Here is a 23,704-nt window from a genome sequence, read left to right as displayed (position 1 = left end):
ATATCTACGCTCTTGTTTTTCGAGACGCACTAGAAATATCTATAAATTTGTTAGAACTGATAAAACAAGGTGAGGCATCATAGAATGTTTCACATGGTCGAATCGATCAATTCATCCGCACATAGGCCAGGAATCATTTTCGCCCAATTACTGTCACGCCGGCAGCGCTCCTTGAAATCTTCGGCATATTGACTGCGGAAAGCAATTTTTTGTACAGGGCAATGTTTTCCCGACAACATGCGGGAGGTAAAAAATATAAATTTTGCTCTTTCTGAAGTTTGTATAGAAAATTATTTCATTTAATATGGAGTTCTTGTTTATCTTTGCTTGGACAGACATACCTAATGTAACGAGATTTAAGGATTCTCGATAATTCTTAGCTGCTTTTTTCGTTCGAATCAATGAACTGTCAAATAAATACAACATTTCTCTTCTCTCTCTCGCTTCTCTTATAACTTCTTAAAATCCAACTGATTCACCATCAGTTGGACCGCGCCGCTTTTATATCTCAATTACCTTATCCCAGGGTCTAGAATTTTCGCGAACAGCCCTATCGATTAGTTCTTTATTTACTTTTCTCATCTGCTACATCTCATATTCGCTGTTATCTTCTATATAAGTATATTCGGGAGTAATGCCGTCTGCGCTCTTAGCTGCTGTGTACATGAGTGCGTAGCAATTTGTAATCTCATCTACTTACATTGCCTTTGTGGTTGTGAAGCATTTTTTTTACTAGCGGCATAATGACGTGGCGAAAGTGGTAGTACTCACCACAATATATAACCTCACATGGCTCTTATAACGAACATTCAAAATGAACCGAGTGAAAATATAAATCCAGTTAGATAACAAATTTTTTGCCTTCTTTTCAGACGTTATATAAAGGATTGTGAAAGAGTAAAACTTTCACACAGCGCTTTAAATTATTGCGCTCAAATAATGCGTGATATTTTAAAAGAAAATATTGAAAATCGTAATGATATTGAAACCTTAAATCTCTTAATTGATATTTACAAAGTTCACAAGAAATGCTTAAAATATATGAATCAAAAGGAAATACTGTTTACTGAACTTATGGTGGATGTCTACAAATTCTATATACAAAATAAAGTTGAAAATATACCGGAGAATTTAAATTTTCTCGATTTGGCTATTAAACTATGTTTACACGAAATCGCAGTACGACGCAATCAAGAGAAAGCTAGTATGAGTGAAAGCGATGCGACAATGCAGACGATGATGTCGTCACAGGCAACACAAGCAATGAATACAAAGGTAAATGCTCCCGCTTATAAGTATTTTATTATATTTAACTATATTTGAAAAAATTATTCTCCCTTTCCCTATTTCGTTCGCTACCCCTGACCTTACCTCTAACAAATTGTCTTGTATAACAACCACTTATTACTTACTCTTTTTTATTTACCACATGATTCAACTTTGTATACCTTTCATGAAAATGAAATTGTATATTAAGTTTGTCACGAATCCCAAAATTGTAGCGCCTCAAAATACAATAGATAGACCTACCATAAAGTATACCGAAATGATCAGGATTGCGATCTGTTTGAACGCAAACTAGTCCCTCATTGAGATATCTTGATGACATTTGGTCAGCGGGTACATTTTGGTGTCCGATTAGACATTTGTCGGAACCAACATATATCCCGCATATATCCCCCATGCAACCGATTTTTCAGAAAATTCGCTTTTTTGTCATATCAATTCATCAAATGGAAACTTCAAATTTCAACAAATGATTAGGTGTATAGTAAATTTTGTTGTATGAAAAAATCGTAGAGATTGGTCATACTCGTATATATCTTAATATATATAAATTTCGTGTCACATTGTTTGTCCGCGATGGACTCCGAAACTATTTAACCGATTTTAATGAAATTTGCACACGTATAGTTTGATCCAACTTGAAAGATAGGATAGCGCTTCTGTGAAGTTCCTTCCCAGGAAGTGGACCAGGGACCGATCTTATGTATATGTATATAAAAGAAAGAGGTGTTAGTTACACTATTTATAACATAAGAACGGATGAACCGATTCCGCTGAAAATTGGTGCATAGGTAGCTTAGAACCAAGAGACGGGCATAGGTTCCCCAGCGGGTTAGGGGATCAGAATATACCCGTGGTAGGTATGCCTGTCGCAAGAGGCGACTAAAATACCAGATTTAAGGGGCTGTGTAGCGCAACCCTTCATGTTGCCAGCGCAATATATAGCTTCTCCAAACCCAATTGTCAACCTCACCTATCCGCGGTGAATCCTGTTTCACTAACAGACGAGGCTCTGGCGACCCCAAGCTCCTCATGGAACTTGGGGGTGGGGAGGGAGGGAATGTCCTGAAGGTTTAATGTGGCCACATAAATCGTTCCCAAGATGGTCGGGCTAGCACCTTAATGGTGCTGAGGTACCGGAGCATGCCGGATCTGTATCCGGTAAAGGACCATCACTTCGATAACACTCCCCAAAGCCTTCGGGGAGCAACCTTATCGCTACAAACAACAACAACGACAACAACGGACATAGGTTACTTTTTATCCCGTTCTGGCTAGGGTCTTGAGATCAAAACGTGGACTTGGGTATTCCTGGGATGTGTTTGTACAATATGGGTATCAAATGGAAGCAGTTTAGGAGTACTTTAATACGGGGTATTTTACGTACCCCTGGGTGACTAGGGTATCGAGATATAAGCCAAAGCGTGGGCCCGTGTACCCCTAGACAGTGTTTATACAATATGGATATCAAATGAAAGCTGTTGATGAGTGCTTTAGTACAGGGTGGTTTTCATATCTATTGGTGACTAGGGTCTCGAGATATAGGCCAAAACGTGGACCCGGGTACCCCTAGAATGTGGTTATACAATATGGATAACAAATGAAAACTGTTGATGAGTGCTTTAGTGCAGGGTAATTTTCATACCTATTTGTGACTAGAGTTTCGAGATATAGGTCAAAACGTGGACCCGGATACCCCTAGAATGTGTGTGTAATATGATTTACTTTCTTTTTTGGCCGTTAGTATATACCGTTGTTGTTATTGTTGAGCTCAAGGCCGGATTAAATAAAACGCTTTTATTTGGTTTTAATTTAATTTAATGTCAATATTTCGACCTCAGTCTGAAGTCATCATCAGGACTGCAAAAAACAATACGTATTTATAACAAACATATGCACCTAAAACATTAATTAACATATATCATATCAACACAACTTATGCGGCAGTTACTCACGAACGTACGTACCAAAAACGTGTCAGCTGACACGACCTATCTTATGAGATTACAATGTAAACGAAAACTCACCGACTTGCAACGCCCGTACGTACGTAGCCCGGAACGTAGAAATCAAAACAATTTGGGTATTTTTCCGTAAGAACGTGTCAGCTGATCGCTCTCTCACTAGACAGAGTTGCCTAGTAAACTTTTGTGCGCCAATTTTTAACCGTTTGTAATTTTATGCAAAAACACCTAATTAAAGTTTGATAAATTGTGAAAATAATTCGAAATAATTATGTAAAAGTGCTGATTATAAATATGTAATCTATTTATACTTATTTAATATGTATTCCGGCCTTTTACAATATCAAAAATTAAATTGGAAAAAGTTGATGTTTCCATAAGCATGCATGCAAACTGGCCAATGGCAACAGTGCTTTGTTGTAAACAATACACACACAAATATGTTATGTACATGTACACGGACGCACACATTGATTCCTACGGGCTTGAGAGTTCGGTCAAACGTGCTTCGTACGACAACCGTCCGTACGTACGGCACACGTCGGTGGGTAACTGCCGCATTACATCTTAAGCTGCACTTGCAAGACTAACATTTAACAAAACAATTATAAAATGAAACAGCGATTGATAATCTAAACAGAGAGTATAAACAAATGAAAGAACCGTAATTGTAAACCAAAAACTTTCAAAACAACAAAGTAATAGACGGAGAATACATAAATGCGTGGTCATCTCAGCATTACAATTACATTCAAAACGAAGACGAAGCCTTTATATTTGTGTGGGTGGGTAAAAAATGTGTCACGAATGTTTGTTGTTCCTGATTAGGTTGCGGTAGACATGTGAACAATTCGCGATGTCCGTTTTAAAATGCATCCTCTTATCATTAGGGGTGTCCACTATGTGTAGCATTTCTAACATGAAACGTTTATTATAATTTCTCTCCTTTTCTAAAATTGCGACATTGTCAAAGTCCGGGTAATGTCCTGTATCTTGGCAGTGCGAAGTTAAAGCTGTTTTGTTGTCCGCAAAATTGTTCCTTAATTTTATGTTAGATTTCTGTGCGGATATCCTTGTCTTGAGTTTTGTTTTTGTAGTACCCACATATACTTTCTCGCATATGTGGGACCCGTCTCCATTGCAAGGAATCTTGTATACAATATCCGATTTTTCTTGTGTTAAGATTTTATATTTTAGATTACTGAAAATTTTCCGTAGTGTGTTGTCATAGGTGAAAGCTAACCGCACGTTTTCTTTGTCATACATGTTCGAATATCTTATTCTTACTGATAATCTCGGGACATATGTTGCAGACTTGTATATCTTGACGTTTTTAGCTTCTTTATTAACGCTATCACTGGGTCGGGAATAATAATCGCGAATTCGTTTCTTGGTTAGCTCTGTGGGAAAGTTGTTGTTTTCCAAGATCTTTTTAATAACTATAATATTTTTCTCATGGTAAATATTGTCACTTCACTTCATTGAATGTTTGTAGGTATTTGTGTGTTGGTCGTGTTTGCAATCCATTCCGGTATCACCTTAATATTCAATAGTTGTTCTTGTTTTCGTTTAAGATCCTCATATTTGTTAACTTGTGACGTTTTCATGTTCGTTTTGAGTTTGTTCGTCAACAGTTCTTCGCTTTTGAAGAATGCCGTGGAGTCGTGTGTGTTGATGTATTGTGTTATTTCTGTCCTTAATCTATTTACCTTATTTCCTTTTTGACGCAGAAGTTCGTGCTTTATTGCTATGATAATATTTAGAAGTTTCCACTTGATCTTTTCTATGTATGTATTCACGATGTTTGAAAGTTTTGTTGGTATTTTGCTGTTGCTGATGTTGTTGTTGATAATGTAAGTAATGTTTTTGGTCGCATTGCTGATAAATTTCGGTGTTATTCCGTTTTTCCTACACCTCTCCAGAAACAACGTAGACTCTGAAAGTCTTGTGGTCTGATGTGTAGTGCGTTGGTATTGTTTTACGCGTTTTCCGGTTTTGTTGTCATAACCTTTCTTGATGTTTTTGTAGACGTTGGTGACGTCTTCAACTTCTCGGTGTGCTCTCCGGTTTTCCATAATTTATTTTCTTTTTTGGCCGTTAGTATATACCGTTGTTGTTATTGTTGAGCTCACGGCCGGATTAAATAAAACGCTTGTGTATTAATATGGATATCAAATGAAAGCTGTTGCTGTTGTGTTATTCGATTTAGTCGCATCAAGAGGCAAAGACTGATAAATATGCTTGCGGAGCCGAAATAAAGACATGAATTAATAATACCCACCTCCCTGTTTACATACGTCCTACTAGATTTGCCTGAAATTTGGTATATAAATTTGCCTATATTAGTATTTACGATCCTTTTTTCCGGGAAGTAGACCAGAGACGGACTGGGACTGGGATTAGGCCTAGGACAGGGATTGAGACTCGGAGTGGGACTGGGACTCGTAATGGGACTGGAACAAGATACATACCACCCTCTGAGACTGGCAATAAGGGATGAAGAAGAATGAGAACTTGAGAGAAAAGAAAAAAGGGAAGGAGAAGGAGACTGAGAAAGAGATAGAGTGAGACGAAGATAGAGATAGATGAAGCGAAAAATACGGAGGGAGGAGTCAATAAAAGGATTAAGAAAAAGTGAAGAGTGGGGGAGGGCAGAGTTAGACGGAAAAAACTTATTAAAATGTATGCAGATAGACCAAATTTAGGGCAGCACAACATCTGCCGGGTCTGCTAGTAGTATATATATATCCCATCGAACCGATTGTTAAGATTAAAAGCTTTTCGTAATTTCTGCCCCATTTTAACAGTCAGAAGCTTAAAATTTCATCATATATGTAGGTACTTACGAAATGTCATATATAGAGTAAAACATTTTTATAGTTGAACAAATTTTTTTTTCTAAATTTTCAATGTTGCTTTGCCCGGTACTTGAACCGAGGGCTTTCGGCGTTACTACTATTATTAGTTCTTTAAACTATGCCACAAATTTTATATATTTCTATAGGATTTGAAATAGGCAACAAAATAAGCTAGACGCGATTTGAACCTAAAAACAATCGTCCGAAGACTGCCGGGAGCTTTGTGCAAAAAAGAATCGAACAATTTGTTAAGGTTCTGTATTTTGCATATTTTCTTGTTAATATAGTAATGAAAAATTTATCGTATTTCTATCATGGTTTAAAATGATATAATGTAATTATTTTAAGGCCTTAATAACTTGTTTCCAGACCTAAAGATAAAAATATTTGGCAAATAATTGGATAAAACAATTTGGTAGATTCAGATACTCCAGTACATATTTCTGTGAGTACTTCCAAGTAAAAAGGGTTAGCAGTAAAGAATTTACCACAAAAAACGAAATCAACACAGCTACCCTGTTGAACCAAAATTAATCCAAATATTTTATCAGGATCACAACGTTGTTTTTGTATTTTCATGTTAAATTTTTATCGAGATCTGGATCAGTGTTCATAGGAACTCAGGTAAAGAATTTTAATTGAAGCAAACAGGGAAATTATTAAGAAAATCATGGTTTCTTGATTTTATTGGGTGCCTTCTCCATGGGCTCAAACATCATGAGCGTTTTTTAGAAGTTTTATACATCACTAAGTCTACCCTATTGTCGATCTAGTGTAAATCGGATCTGCATAAATGTGTTATGAAATGAAGATCCCTGTTTTAGATGCATAGAACTTATTTTTTTTATCCATTATAAAGGGGTCCGTCAGTGGCCGATTATCTACTGCGATCTGGCAATTTCTGACAATCATGGACCCTTGCGGTAGAGGAGAGCGAGTTGGCTTCTTTCTGATCAGCCTGTATCCTTTCCAATCCCTGTTAAGGGGAATTTGGCCTTTTAGTTCTTGTAAAAAAGAAGTCTTCCGAGGATACCATCCTACTGCTTGAGGTATCGCCAAAAACTTTTCGAAGTGTACGTAGTATAATAATAAAAAAAAGTATTTTGCGCGGTATACCTCCGAGGAGATTACGACCGTGGTTCTCTCCCAAATTATCCTGCTTTTTCATTTTTCCTACAAATCAATGAACCTATGTATATTATTTATGCCGACTACGAACGGCACCTATTAAGGTGGATGAATTTTGCTGAGCAGTTTTTGAAGGCAGAAATACACTCGAATGGCTTGCTTGCCCTTGTCTAGTGGCGATGCGGTGTAGCAATATTTTTTTTTTTTTTGTTTTAATTTTAGTTGTCCCTGACTTCAGTGTTGATGCTAGCTGTCGTCTCACTGTAGTCACGTGATTTTCTATTCCAAGTTTCCACTAAAATTGTTACGGTCTGCTGTTATGGTCTACGGTTACGGTCCACTTGGGAGCGTGTTCGTGCGAACACACCTAGTGACTGGTGATGGGGCGAAAGTTGCGATACAAAAGTATCGAAAACAAGAAAAAAACAGACCGGCGATCACTAGCGAAAATTGCCATGAGTTTCCGGCATGACAAAGCAAGAAGAAGTCTGAAAAATTTTGAGAAACCACAACGAGCGAAAATTGCCATGAGTTTCCGGCATTTGTGATTTGCTTGAGCCTGATTTTTGGCGGCCCGGCGATTATACAAAGGATCGTGCAACATCTATTGGCACAACTTCAACAGCAAAGGCGTCAAGCACCTATACTGCTTCATTAACATTATTGCTACATCAACTGCACATCCCCACTTATATTCAACTAATCGCAAAACACCCTAGCCGGCTGTGCACGTATTCAAGCGAGTATTGTTGAAGAACCAAAAGACCGCAACGAGGAATTGCAGGCCGATTCCTTAAACCAACTACTAGAAGAACAAACAGGTAAATGCCCAGAAACTAGGAAAGAGTCGATAGCGCAAAGTACCGACAGAGTTCATTCCGACAAATCTAGTTTCTACTCGTCTATTTTAGGTGGTAATAAACTTTACAACGGGTGTGTTGTGTTGACACAAGCTCAACGTATAGAATATCCAGTTGAAGTAGGTCGGCGTTTCACGGTCACCCCTAGTGAGGAAAGTTCTAGTGATTCCGATTCGGATTCGGGCGGCACTAAACTAATGGTTGATGAGAAACCCTTGGTATCCGAAGATAAATGCCTTTCTCTACGTTTACGAAGTACACTACCACCTTCGGAAAAGCGTCCGACACCAATTCCGCCCCAGGGCCAGCAGTACGCTGCCGCGTAATACAACTAACGCCAAAATTACCAAGTCATCCAGATCGTAAAGGTCAGCACGAAGTTTTATCGCCACCAGGTTCATTCGATTACCTCGGACCAGAGCGCAACAACCACCAACAGTACCAACACAGCGCGCCCAAGACCGCGCGCCATAACCGACGACAGCGACACCTTCACCAGCAACAACAACATCACCGGTAACCACGCCGGCAGAGACCCATGGTACGTACTCAGACGGCCATGTAAGTACCAGCAAAGTATAACTTTAGATATAATTACCCTACAAAAAATTTGGTCATAAAACTTACCCACGCTCATGCAAATGTGACTATGAATATAACCTATGACTGTAGAGTGTCTGGTCAAATGACGTGGAATGACGGGAGCGTTTTTGCAGGGTAGTTAAAGAAACTTCTAAGTGGTACTTAGAGGGTTCTATACAGTCCGGTTGAACTACTTAACAGGAGTCGATTGTTTTTGTCAAATTGTATTATTGAATACTCGAAATTGTTGGCTATACAACAAGGAACATACATCTCGTTTTCTTCATTTTAATGATATTTTTTCTTGCTTCAAAATGATTGAAGTTAGGTCGATGAGTTTTTATTCATAAGAAAAGCGGTCTGTATCATTTGAAAAGTTTTAGCGTTCCATTTTTGGAGCTCAACCATAAATTTAAAGAAAATTTCTTTTGCGACAGCAGCCATTCGTCGATTATGCACGAATTGGCAAAAGCATTTCAATTTAATTTTTGTCTTATATCATACAAATGCAATATATATATATATATATGAATCCCTATTGCGGGCAATATCTTTCGAACAACACGACGAAAGTAACATACGTGCACGTAATACCTATTGCTATCGCAATGTCCTCTTTATTGCTTTTGTAACAAATTTTCTTAGTACCTATTACATATTATTATCATTATACTATGCGCATTAGCATTATACCAATTTAATATTTTGTTACACTCAAAAATAAGTTCTACTATAACAACATAATAATTTTTGTAAGTGAAAAAAAAGGCAAATAATAGGTGATTGTTGTAACATTGTACTTTAAGGCCAAAATGAATAAGGGGCTAAACTATATAACACTAAAATAGTATGTGTATAGAACAAGTATGTATGGATGTAACTTATATACACTCGCAACCAACAACACCAACACCCAACACACCCACCCACCCCTAATGATAGTAACCAAGACAGAACTTTATATATATTTTTGGTTAACAAAATATAAGCAAATTAATTTGAATAACTTTGTTGTTAGAAAGTATAGTTTATATTAGAAATTTAGCTGATAATCCAATGATTTTTCAAAGAAAAGGTTTAACAACAACATATTAATAATGAATTTTGAATAAATTTGTAATTTAAAATGGGAATGCTGACTTCCTTGTTTATTTAGAAGGCACTTAGGGTTACCAGGTAAGGGCCACCGAAAAATAGGTGCGTCGGTGGCCATGGATTTTGAGGGTGGGCATAGCACCGGGCGTCGCAACACCACCCGCTGCGCCCCTCTATATATTCGGCCCTTTTGCTTTTTGTATTTAAATTTTTCAGCGTTTTTTTTTTAAATTTCAGCGTTAGTAACCGGCCATGTCCGGTTCGGTAAATTTTTTTTTTGCGTTTGATTTTTTTTTGAAGTTTAAATTTTTTGAATGTTAACGGTCTGTCCGTGACATCCGGTTCGGCCGGATGTTGTTTTATTTTGAATTATAAGCGTTTTGAGTCGTCTCTGCGCTTCTGTCAGTTTATTTTAAATTTGACAGCTGCTAGTTTGATAGGCATGATAGGAACTTTTTTCTGTTTATGGCGCAGGAACAGTAAGGTTGGCAAGGACCCGCCCCAGCCGACAATGACTAGCCACTGTGCACCACCACATCATGCCGACCGCCTTCCTTACTGCTTCCAACGAAAAAGCTCCTTTTGTCTCAGAGAGGGCCTCATTGGGACAGTTTTTTATCCGATTTTTAAATGTGAACAAAATATAGCGACGTATCTGAAAATTTAAAAAAATACGCTTTTCATTCGACCGAAAACACATATGTGACCTGGAATCATGAAAGGGACCTGTTGTGCGAAGATACCGTTGTTCACTTTTTGAGTGATTCTTATAAGAAATTTAACGCTCTATCTTTTCACAAAACGCATTTAAAGCCAAATCGGACTACAAATACGATTTTTTTTAAATATTTCGATCCATGTGCCACTTATCGTAGATTTTTTTCTTATTATTGCATTGTAATCGGGTTCTGTAATATATATTTAAAGTTTCAAGCTTGTAGCTTATCGGGAAGTTACTTAAATTTTAATTACAAAATTCGTTCACAACGGCCGGCCGCTACACAAAGTCCAGCTAAACAAAAACTTTAAACGCGTTTTTCTCGAAAACTTCTTTTCGCACAATAGGTCCCTTTCATGATTCCAGGTCACATATAGTGAAAACAATAAAACTTAACTGTAATTCGACAATGAATATTTTAATACGTGGAGGTGCGAAACAAAATAATTAAGGCCATGGCCACTAGAGAAAAAAAGTGTTGACTTTATTACTTTTTCGGAAAGGCAGGATGGTCATAATGTCGGTGTCGTTGTGGCCAGTTGAAGTGGTCCCAAGGTCAATTGATGTTAAGACCGTTGACCTTATGTCACCCGCCTCTTTATCATTTCTCCATAATAACATAAACATATTTCTTTTTCACTTTTTAGCCAAAACAAATTCACATTCCTGGATTAACTATGCGTCAACGTGGCCGTTCAAGTCTTAATAAACCTGCAGATGGTGGTTTTGGTAGTGCAGAAAATTTAACAAATGCGAACAGCATTTCACAAGTCACTACACCTTCCAACGAATCTATATGGCTTCATTTACTTCGATCGCAATATGTAAGTATGAAATGCTTACATGTTTGACGGCCTAAACAAGTAGTAATCGTTATAACTTTAAGTTCGAAAACATATTTATTTCACATAAAAACATTGGTAATGGCTTAACATCGGTTAAATTCCTCCCGAAAACCCTATTAATAAAGGTATTCCGATGCGAACACATCCCAGAATACTTCGGTCAATTACGAGCATTTTTATACTCAGCTGAGCAGAGCTCACAGAGTATATTAATTTTATTCGCATAACGGTAATCCGTAACGGCATAAACTAATCGAGATAGATATTGACTTCTATATATCAAAATGATCTGGGCAAAAAAAGAAATTCTTTTAGCCATGTCCGTCCGTCCGTAAACACGATAACTTGAGTAAATTTTGAAGTATCTTAATGAAATTTGGTATGTAAGTTCCTGGGCACTCATCTCAGATCGCTATTTAAAATAAACGAAAGCGGACCATAACCACGCCCACTTTTTCGATATCGAAAATTTCGAAAAACCGAAAAAGTGCGATAATTCATTACCAAAGACGGATAAAGCGATGAAACTTGGTAGGTGGGTTGACCTTATGACGCAGAATAGAAAATTAGTCAAATTTTGGACAACGGGCGTGTCATCGCCCACTTTTAGAAGAAGGTAATTTAAAAGTTTTGCAAGCTGTAATTTTGCAGTCGTTGAAGATATCATCATGAAATTTGGCAGGAACGTTACTCCTATTACTATATGTATGCTAAATAAAAATTAGCAAAATCGAATGACGAACACGCCCACTTAAAAAAAAAAAGTTTAAAGTCAAATTTTAACAAAAATTGAATATCTTTACAGTAATATGTAAATTATGTCAACATTTAACTCCAGTAATGATATGGTGCAACAAAATACAAAAATAAAAGAAAATTTCAAAATGGGCGTGGCTCCGCCCTTTTTCATTTAATTTGTCTAGAATACTTTCAATGCCATAAGTCGAACAAAAACTTACCAATCCTTGAGAAATTTGGTAAGGACATAGCTTCTATGACGGTAACTGTTTTCTGTGAAAACTGGCGAAATCGGTTGAAGCCACGCCGTTTTTATACACAGTCGATCGTCTGTCGTTCCGCTCGGCCGTTAACACGATAACTTGAGCAAAAATCGATATATCTCTACTAAACTTAGTTCACGTACTTATCTGAACTCACTTTATCTTGGTATTAAAAATGGGCGAAATCCGACTATGACCACGCCCCACTTTTTCGATATCGAAAATTTCGAAAAATTAAAAAAATGCCATAATTCTATACCAAATACGAAAAAAGGGATGAAACATGGTGATTGGATTGGTTTTTTGACGCAAAATATAACTTGGAAAAAACTTTGTAAAATGGGTGTAACACCAACCATAGTAGAAGAAAATGAAAAAGTTCTGCAGGGCGAAATCAAATACCCTTGGAAGCATTGCAGGAATACTGTTCGTGGTATTACATATATAAATAAATTAGCGGTACCCGACGAATGATGTTCTGGGTCACCCTGGTCTACATTTTGGTCGATATCTCGAAAAGCGCTCACATATACAACTAAGGGCCACTCTCTTTTAAAAGCCTCATTAATACCTTTAATTTGATACCCATATCGTGCAAACACATTCTAGAGTCACCCCTGGCCCACCTTTATGGCGATATCTCGAAAAGGCGTCCACCTATAGAACTATGGCCCCCTCCTTTATAAAATACTCTTTAATACCTTCTATTTGATACCCATGTCATACAAACACATTCCAGGGTTACCCTAGGTTCATTTTTCTGCATAGTGATATTCCCTTATTTTGTCTCCAAAGCTCTCAGCTGAGTATGTAATGTTCGGTTACACCCGAACTTAGCCTTCCTTACTTGCTCGTAGTCAATTACTTCGTACAAGTACTGACAGCTGCGAACACGAAAATCGCAGTCGAAATTTTAATCAAATTTCGTCTATTAACCACTGCCCATCAATGACTCGGCAAAAAATTTAATTAAATAAATAAAAAAATAATGAACATGATTAGCCTGTTTCTATTGGGCCACTTGAGGGCAGTGCTCTGCCACAACGTCCAATTATAAATTATTCTTTTTTTATGTTAGATAATTTAAGAAAAAAATTCTATAAATTTCGTAACTGAAACTACGCAAACGAATCTCATACACGTTTCCGAAAAAAACGTTTGCGAAAAATTACTCAATGGATTTCTCACAAGAAAAGGGAAAGCTGGAGCAGAACATCTGTATGGGAGTACTTACCTACTCAATTGGCAATGTTGTTGTATTAAAAGTCTTTCGCCCCATTCAATGGGTGCGACCACTTACAAATTGTCATCAAAGTCCTTTAACGGGAATCCAAGGAAGCTAGCACTTTCAACAAGGGTGGACCATGCAGAAGTTGGTGTTGAAATGGAAAATATGGTTGGTGTCATGTGCGTACACATCGCATGCAGGACATACAGATTCTAGACATGTAAAAGTACTGTCTCACGTACATATATCTGCTACACAAAGTTTATGAAATCCAAAGAGAGGAAAATTAGTCAAGTTATTGTTTAATTATGTCGCTGTCAAAGCGAAGCTTTTGCCGCATCACTTGACATTTCCAACTTTGGCAGAATATCGTAAATCATATGTCAAACATGAAATCTTACGCAACGCGCCATCAAAGTTTTATCAGACTTCGTATTAAGAATTAACGGTTAATTAGAATTGTAGCCAAAAACGTAGTATTTAATAAGTTTGAACACGTTTTATTCCCCTCCGGTTAACGCTGACCGGCAGCTAAGTTAACAGGTCAGCATATGATATCTGTCAAATAAAGTGCCAGTAAGGGTTAAGCGGAGATGATGGAAACAGCTCTTAATCTATCAAATGTATATTGCTTTTTCATTTGACCTTTTTTTTCTCAGCCATCACTGGACACGCAGCAAATGAGGAATGCATCGAAGCCTTTTGTGGAAAGCAAACCAAATGATGTGAGTACAAAGTTTTTTTGATTTTTTGTTGTATGTATATAAGAGGGAGAAAACAAAAGCTGTAAAAAACCGTTTTCTGGGTGAAAAAAGAAATTCATTTAGCCATGTCCGTCCGTCCGAAACACGATAACTTAGTAAATTTTGAGGTACCTTGATGAAATTTGGTATGTATGTACGTTCCTGTGCATTCATCTCAGATCGCTATTTAAAATGAACGAAATCGGACTATAACCACGCCCACTTTTTCGATATCGAAAATTTCGAAAAACCGAAAAACTGCCAAAATTCATTACCAAGGACGGATAAAGCGATCAAATTTGGTAGGTGGGTTGACCTTATGACGCAGAATAGAAAAATAGTAAAATTTTGGACAATGGGCGTGGCACTGCCCACTTTTAAAAGAAGGTAATTTAAAAGTTTTGCAAGCTGTAATTTGGCAGTCGTTGAAGATATCATGATGAAATTTGGCAGGCACGTTACTCCTATTACTATATATGTGCTAAATAAAATTAGCAAAATCGGAGGACGAACACGCCCACTTTAAAAAAAAAATTTTTTTAAGTAAAATTTTAACAAAAAATTTAATATCTTTACAGTATATAAGTAAATTATGTCAACATTCAACTCCAGTAATGATATGGTGCAACAAAATACAAAAATAAAAGAAAATTTCAAAATGGGCGTGGCTCCGCCCTTTTTCATTTAATTTATCTAGAATACTTTTCATGCCATAAGTCGAACAAAAATTTACCAATCCTTGTGAAATTTGGTAAGGGCATAGCTTCTATGACGATAACTATTTTCTGTGAAAATGGGCGAAACCGGTTGAAGCCACGCCCAGTTTTTATACACAGTCGATCGTCTGTCCTTCCGCTCGGCCATTAACACGATAACTTGAGCAAAAATCGATATATCTTTAGTGAACTTAGTTCACGTACTTATCTGAACTCACTTTATCTTGGTATTAAAAATGAGCGAAATCCGACTATGACCGCGCCCACTTTTCGATATCGAAAATTTCGAAAAATTAAAAAAAATGCCATAATTCTCTACCAAATACGAAAAAAGGGATGAAACATGGTGATTGGATTGGTTTTTTGACGCAAAATATAATTTGGAAAAAACTTCGTAACATGGGTGTGACATCTACCATATTATATAGAAGAAAATGAAAAAGTTCTGCAGGGCGAAATCCAAAGCCCTTGGAATCATGACAGGAATACTGTTCGTGGTATTACATATATAAATAAATTAGCGGTACCCGACAGATGATGATCTGGGTCACCCTGGTCCGATAGCTCGGAAACGCCTTCACATATACAACTAATAGAGTTTTCTTTCCTGAAATAAATTGTTGCCTAAGTAAATGGTAAAGCCTTAATAGAATTACACCTACCCCAGAAAATTTTGAACATTTATAGTGCATACAAAGAACATTTCAACTCACCATATTTACTTATATTAACAGAGTATATGTGAAACTTAAGAGCGAATTGAGAGTTGCACTGCCACACCACCATTTTATACAGGCTAAAAGTGTAACGATTTTGCGTTGCGAGCAGGCAACAATTTTCACAAAAGAATGAAATACCCCGCAAAGGCGTTGCCTGTTTTTCAGAATAGAACAATAACCCTTGCGCGGTGTACAAAAAGCGTAACACTTTAACCAGAAAAGAAAACGCTATAAGGTTCACTCCCTTTTAAAACCCTCATTAACACCTTTAATTTGATACCCATATCGTACAAACACATTATAGGGTCACCCCTGGTCCACCTTAATGGCGATATCTCGAAAAGGCGTCCATCTATATAACTAAGGCCAACTCCTTTTAAAATACTCATTAACACCTTTCATTTGATACCCATATCGTACAAACACATTCTAGAGTCACCCCTGGTCCACCTTTATGGCGATTTCTCGAAAAGGCGTCTACCTATAGAACTATGGCCCACTCCCTTTTACAATAATCTTTATTACCTTCCATTTGATACCAATGTCATACAAACATATTCCAGGGTTACCCTAGGTTCATTTTCCTACATGGTGATTTTCTCTTATTTTGTCTCCAAAGCTCTCAGCTGAGTATGTAATGTTCGGTTACACCTTTCTGGTCGGTCCAACACCGGTTTGAAATTAAAACTAAATCCGTGCGAAACCCTTTTCTACACAATTGTTTTTTCTTTGTACAACAAGATTACAACACCCACTTGAAAACTGTGGTGTGGTGGTAACGTGCTCCGGCTACCACACCGAAGATCCTGGGCTCATGTCCCGGGCAACGCAACATCCAAACTTTAGGAACACGTTTTTTCAATTTGAAAACAGTTTTTCTAAACCTTGTCGCCCCTCGGTAGTGATTTGACAAACTCTCCCGAGTGTATTGCTGCCATGAAAATCTTCTAAATGAAAACTCATCAGCTTTGCAGATAATGTTCGGAGTCGGCGTAAAGTATGTACATAGGTCCTGTCCCGCCAATTTGTAAGAAAAAGAGTAAAAGGAGCACGACACAAGTTGGAGAGAAGCGAAGCTCGTCCGAAAATTTCTTGGGAGGGTTATCATGCCTCGTATTTATTTATTTTTGCAAATGTCTCCTGAGAGAGATACCATTTTTCTTTTCCGCCAACGAGTTATCATCGCCGAGTTCCAGATGCCTCGTTTGACACCTCCCCCGATATTTTTGGATGTGCATTAGCAGTCGACGCCTGTAGTGACATATTACCATGCATCCTGTGAACCCACAGAGACAGGCAAGCGAAATTGATTATCACCCAGCGGGTTAGGGGGTCAGAATATACCCGCGGTTGGCATGCCTGTCGTAAGAGGCGACTAAAATACCAGATTCAAGGGCTGTGTAGCGCAACCCTTTCAGGTTGCCAGCGCAATATATAGCTTCTCCAAACCCAATTATCAACCTCACCTATCCGTGGCGAATCCTGTTTCACTAACAGACGAGGCTCTGGCAACCACAAGCTCCTCATGGAACTTGGCGGTGGGGAGGGAGGGATGGCCTGAAAGTTTAAAGTGGCCATATAAATCGTTCCCGAAATGGTCGGGCTACCACCTTAATGGTGCTGTGTTAGCTGAGCGTACCAGATCTGTATCCGGCAAAGGACCATCACATTGATAACACTCCGCAAAGCCTTCGGGGAGAAACCTTATCGCTACAACAACAACAACAAATACATCCTTCTGCTCAACGTGAGCATATGTTAGGGTTAGTTTACAGTTAAGATTTTAAGAATTATTTAGGCCGCCATAACATTGATGAGGGCATCATTGCTCACGTTGTTGACTATTGGCAAGTTTGAGGGCTGGGTGCTTTGAAATATGTATATTATAAATCTCTATGATACTAAATTACTTGTCTATTTTCTAGCAACTTTTCATGAAAGAAATGATTGAACAATATAAGGCAATCTTTAAATCCATACAAAATGAGCAAAGAGCGGCTAATAGCACAGCAATGCCGGCAACGTCTACACCACTGCTACCCCCGACATCCATGTCGACAAATCCAATGTACTCATCGATAAGCAGTTTGCCCTCCACAGCTTTAACACCAAATCCAATTTTCCTATCTACTGCATTACCCATGGAAACAACAATAACACCGTCTATCTCGAAAAATTATACCAGCACCTCGACCACAACACCAACAACAACTACCACATTCACTACAATAAACGCTGGTGCACAAGCATTAGCCAATTATGATATAACAATTACACCATTTTGTAATGCACCAAGTATGTCCATCTTGCCTACGTCAGCTACTTCTAGCAGCAGCAGCATCGAAACAAGTAATAGTAAACCTACGACAATAAGTAGTAGCAGCGGTAACATCAATTCAACTATAGATATGATGAATATATCACCATTTCTTTATAATGTATGTCCCCCACCACGTGTATCGTCAGCAAACGCCTTACCGCCACAAATTCCAACAACCAACCTTGCAATGTCTATAAGTGGTGGCACCGGAGGCGGTGTTGACATACTGCAAAATGCGCAAGAATTTAAAAAACAATTAAATGCCGCGAATACTGCAATTGTGAATCCATTCGCAAACTTTGGTGGTGACGCTTTGTATAATCAACAAATGCAAATGATAATGAATCTTATGCAAGATGCTAACAAATTTCAACTACAGGAGCTACAGGCACAACAACAAAAGCAACGCACCGCAACAAAACGAAAATCAAAACTGTCTTCTGCTGCTGGCATTTCTTCAGTTAATGCAATAAATATGAATAATGTATCACCAAATACTGCCTCCACCACTGCAACTGCAAATGTATTGCAACAACAACAAATCCAACTCAAACAAGAACCATTGAGTAGTTCTCCAACCAAAACTATGCTTAGCGAAAATCATCCACTTTTTTGTCCCACAATAGATTTAGTAAATAGTGCCACAATTTCCGCTGCACATTTTGCTGCCATATCGCAACAACATGTAAATACGTTAAGTTCGAATACCTTACCAAATCAATTCGCCACAGCTGGAAAAAAAATGCAACAAACAGCAGCAACATTTTCGCAACAACAACAAACACCAGCACAAACCTCACAGCAACAAATATCTACAAGTCAACCAACGACACCAACAAAAACTTTACAACAAAAATTGGCAGAGCGTAAAAAGGCCAATCAACAACAAAATGAAAAAAATTTAAATACAAATACAGAAGTTATAATTTTAGACTGAGTATAAAGTTTCCATATATATGCATTAATGTTTCATGTTTATTTTAAGTTAAAGTACTAAAGTACAATATATTTCATAAAATTAAATCAAAAAAGAAAACTGAGAAACTATTAACTAAAGCAAAATATGTGACCCTGTCTATGAAAAGGTGGCTTATGACTCAAAAAAAAAAAAATTGCGAGAAACAGCTGTTAAAGATAAACAATGCATTTCTTCAGTTTCTTAGTCGTTTTTCTTATGCATTATGAACAGTCATGCCCAAAAGGCAAAGCACAAACCAGTTTCTCACCGATATTTTGGCTCCATTGCCATCGAAAAAAATTCTATCAAAAAATGCTGAGAATGCTTCACCAGCCACCAAAGTGGCACCGAAGGAACCAAAGGCTTGCTTCATCGTCTTTCATTTGTGCTATTCTTTCTCTACATTTTAGTACACTTCTAAGCAAGTTAGGGCCTTCTAGTTTTCACCACGTGAAAGAGCGTCTCAAAAACTATCTAAACCAGAAAAAAGGGAAAAAAAATTGTTTTGAGTCATAAGCCACCTTTTCATATACCTGGTCACATATATGCATTTTCTGGAATCACGCGATACTAAAAAGAATACACTCATGATTTATTTTTGTTAGTAATTTGTATATATAAGTGGATATGAATATTTTATGTTTACACTCGTGGCGAAAAATTATAGACCCGTAATGGCGTTCTTTAAACTTTTTTATACCAATTTCCTTGTGAGTAAGTTCAATCGCATAATGCTTTCGTTGAAGGGAAGTTAGAACTTAATTAAATTATTCACTTATTCCAGATTAACAATTTTGTAAAGAATTTGAAATAATTTGAAAAAATGCAAATTTCCTTTGTGGTGAATTTTTCAAATACATTGAAACACACCGAAATAATTGTTTTTTGAATTATATTTCAAAAATTGTTTGGTTACACCCACGAAAATCTATATTGGCGTTTTTATAATAAGTTATGTTCTTTATAATTTTAATTACGCGTACTTAAATTTGCTTGCAGATTTTTTTTTAAATTCAATTAAATCATGTATTCATATTAGATAGTTTACGTTGTTATTATTCCAAATGATTTAAATGTTAAAATAACCTTTTAGGAAATTTTTAAAACTCACTCTAAAAGTGGCTCGAAAAACCATCAAATGTGTTCATTAATGAGTTCTATACCAACAATTCGCTCATTTACTTCAATAGTGTCATAACTCAAAAAACACAATTTTCCAGGAGAGCCATCCAAAGATTTTAACTGCCATATGTTGCGCATATAAAGGTTTATTTTCATTTTTATAGCACGTGGTAAATTTTTAACTGATCACAAAGATTTTTTTATACAACATAGATCATGATATTAGGTACGTTTATATGTTATTAACTCAAAAGTCGTGTTTTTGAGTTATGACACTATTGAAGCGAATTGTTCTTAACAATATCAAGCACTCATTATAAAAATTTTCCCGTAAGCAAGCAGGTTTGATGACTACCTCCAAACTGGTGCTAATATTTTACCAACAGCGCTTAAGTCAGAGCTATATGTATGTACTAAAAATTAATTTATCAAAGGCTGCCACTATTTGCAAACCAACTACAACTGAACTAATTAAGAATGCGTTTAAAACGTCTGCAAAGCGGAGCAATTGTGGTATTTCGAAACTAGTGCGTTTCGCTGCAGGTAATTTAACCCTTACATATGTTAAGCTACCACTTCAAATAATTACAAAATTTAAAATTAGTTTTGGAAGATTTTCTTTTCAATGGGTGCACTGCAAGAATAGTTTGGTTCAGCTCGCGAAAATGCATATTTAGAGATTTCATAACAAGGTTTGTTGATTATAATTGTAGCACATTTTTACTTTAAGCACATTTATTTTACAATTTATTTAAGTTTTATGCTCAATCTAGATTATTTTCAATGTGAAGATATTTCAAATAATTCTAAAATTCAAAATTACTTTTTGTGAAATTTAATGCACTCAAAATAATCGTTTAGTTCAGCTCGAAAAAATTTAAATTAACGTGTTAATAATATTTGTTTCAAATGATTTTAGGCATGCCCAATATAAATGTCCCCTTCTGGAAATTTATTCGAAATTAATAGGGTTATAAACTGCAATTCTTTACGTATAATACACAGAAAAAATCCACCAAGGGAAATTTTAATTTTTTAATTATTTCACAAAGGAAATTGTGTTTCGTGTATAGATCATTTCTCATACAGCCCAATTCTAAATATTCACTCGGAATTTAGTTCTCGCGGATTTTTTTATTGCCGCGGAAAAATTCCTCCAATTCTTTTCTCCTAGGGAGAATAACAATTTTGGAATGGGAGTTTCGAACTTTCGAAGTCAGCTGTTTTGTCAATTGAAATTTGTTGCGCATATCTTATTTTGTTTAAAAAATTTAAATGTTTAATATTGTTGCGAATTTGTTTGAAATTCAGAAATTAAACATAAACTATGCACAGTATTGTATTTAAAAAGGTATTCATTGAAATGAGTAATGAATTGCTGCCACAGCAACATAAACAGGAAGAACACGGCGGGATAACACAAATCCGCTGCAGTTGCCTGCTTCCATTCAGCAAAGCAATTTTCTGGCGGCCAAGTCGAATCTATTTAAGTCTTCTTAAAAAATCCTTGCGCAATTTCTGGATGGCTGCATAAAATATACAAAGAGCTCTTCCGTTGCTTATGATATACTTTTCGACTTAAAATAAAGAATATTGTGGTAGAATGTACGTATTTTAGCACAAATTTGTACAAATGTTATTTCTTAAAAGAACCAATTTCCTTTAACTATTTTCATGCATTCCCTTTAATTTAACAAGTGAAAAAACTAAGGAATGACAGAGAAATCTCCCTCTCACTCACATTAATAACACCTACTTTTCTCCCATAACCGGTTTCCGCGTGTTCGAATTCAGAATAAGAGGAAAGTGAGAAGTAAAAAAACACAAGGAATTTTTATTTAGAATACGAGGAATGGGGGAAGGGAAAAAACCCGCAAGGAACTTTTGTTTAGAATTGGGCTGATAACACAGCCCCACAGAAAAAAGTGGGATGTACAACGGAGGAGACAGGTCAATTTGAATGGATTTTTGGTCGCTGACCACGAATCCGTTGTCAGAATTCAAAAGTTAGCTCTTGTTTTTTTTTTTAACTCCAGTTTTTCGTCTCAAAAACTCGAAAAACGGGAGTTTTTTGAGGTTAGAAAAAAAACAAGAGCAGATTCGTGTTCAGCGACCAAAAATCCATAAGAATTGACTTGTCTCCTCCGTTGTACATACCACTTTTTTTGTGGGGCTGTGTAATCATTATGTAGATACAAAAAGTCTCAAAAATATTCCATTTTTCGGAAAACTAACACACAGGGAAATTTTATTATCTTTCATGTCACTTGCAGATGCCATTTGATGAGAAATTATACATTTGTATACCGAGGTCTCAAATTAAAAAAATATTCATAAGCGGCTATCCGTAATTCGATATCGAAAAATAACGTGTATCAAATGATCGTTTTCGCTTTCCATAACACAAAAATGTAAAAAACGTTTGATAAACACTGTTCCTTTAAGTAATTAGCTATCGAATTGCATGTTCGTAAGTTGTACAATTAGAAAGTTAAAAAAGCAGACATTGAAATATGAAAATTTCAGTACTCATATCAAGGTACGGAAACCAAACGGCCTCGTCTGGCGTTCGATATCAAAGAGCCGACTGTCAAACCTGTGAAATTACGGACAGCCAATAATCTTTATTATAAAAAGTAGTGCTATAATATAAAAAGCAAGAGCTCACAAAATATAACGCTTGTTTTAGGCCTCGATATGCACGTTTACATTTAAAAAGGGTCTTTACGCTATTGATGTATTATTGTGCTGTACCTGTATGCCGTTGCCTCAATACAGAAAGCTTAAAATAATATATAATTTTGATTGCACTATTTTAAATTGTTAACATGTTTAATTAGGGCTGGGATTATCCGCATGTTCGAATATACGGATATCCGTTGACACGGTTAAAATCCGAACGGCATGGATATCCAGTTAATATTCGTTTGTGAAACTATCCGGATTTATGATGATCCGGTTAATAACCGTATTTTCGGACATCGAGTGAAAGCAACAAATTGATATACCACATATGTTTATTAAACATTCATAACAATAAATTCGTGGGGCATTTAATTAACCGTAAATACAAAAAAGGCGCGTATTGAGAAATATGTAATACGATGTTGAACTATTTTCTTCTTTTTCTGGTGTAAGAAAACAAGTGCCGATATCATTTCCCGACTCAAACAATTTCGTGTGAGACTAACTACATTTCCAGCACTTGAAAATGTTCTTTCATTTATGAATCCGGATATCTGGATAGCCGGATTTTTTGCTTAGTTATCCGGTTATTCCAATATCCAGTTTATCTGGATAGTTGAAAAATCCGGATGCAGTCCACAGCCCTAGTTGAAATGTATATTAAGGCAACGATATGTAGGTATGTAATATTTTAGTAAGTATATTTGCGTGTAAATAATTTTTTTTCTATCTTATCAAAAATGGTTGGCCGTCTTATTCGTTCATCTGCAGCAAAGAGTTAATTGTTGCATCTTTATTACCATGATTGGCTTCAAATACAGACTTGACAACTTCTTTATCGATATTTGGAAACATTTCGTGAATCTATGCATAGA

The 23,704-nt window shown here is 36.6% G+C and overlaps 3 protein-coding genes across 6 annotated transcripts in view; 1 reads left to right on the top strand and 2 right to left on the bottom strand.

Annotated features, from left to right (window-relative positions):
- The window catches only part of LOC137239460 (calcineurin-binding protein cabin-1-like), a 61,716-nt gene extending 39,920 nt beyond the window's left edge, over positions 1-21,796 (top strand). For both annotated transcript variants that reach the window (XM_067764782.1, XM_067764783.1), the window contains 4 exons: positions 873-1,275; positions 11,140-11,316; positions 14,226-14,291; positions 17,670-21,796. In XM_067764782.1, coding sequence (XP_067620883.1) covers positions 873-1,275; positions 11,140-11,316; positions 14,226-14,291; positions 17,670-19,001 — 1,978 coding nt within the window. In that variant the 3' untranslated portion in view covers positions 19,002-21,796. The remainder of the gene's footprint in view (positions 1-872; positions 1,276-11,139; positions 11,317-14,225; positions 14,292-17,669) is intronic.
- The window catches only part of Ror (Tyrosine-protein kinase transmembrane receptor Ror), a 156,061-nt gene that overhangs the window by 18,438 nt on the left and 113,919 nt on the right, over positions 1-23,704 (bottom strand). The gene's annotated exons all lie outside the window — the stretch shown is intronic.
- LOC137239463 (toll-interacting protein-like) overlaps positions 19,020-23,704 on the bottom strand; it is a 116,440-nt gene continuing 111,755 nt past the window's right edge. For all 3 annotated transcript variants that reach the window (XM_067764788.1, XM_067764786.1, XM_067764787.1), the window contains one exon: positions 19,020-23,693. In XM_067764788.1, the coding sequence (XP_067620889.1) occupies positions 23,583-23,693 (111 nt within the window). In that variant the 3' untranslated portion in view covers positions 19,020-23,582. The remainder of the gene's footprint in view (positions 23,694-23,704) is intronic.

Source organism: Eurosta solidaginis, chromosome 2, assembly GCF_040869045.1.
Source record: "Eurosta solidaginis isolate ZX-2024a chromosome 2, ASM4086904v1, whole genome shotgun sequence".
Lineage (NCBI taxonomy): Eukaryota > Metazoa > Arthropoda > Insecta > Diptera > Tephritidae > Eurosta > Eurosta solidaginis.
Note: the sequence above shows the minus strand (reverse complement) of the source record. Positions and strands in the feature narration are given on the sequence as shown.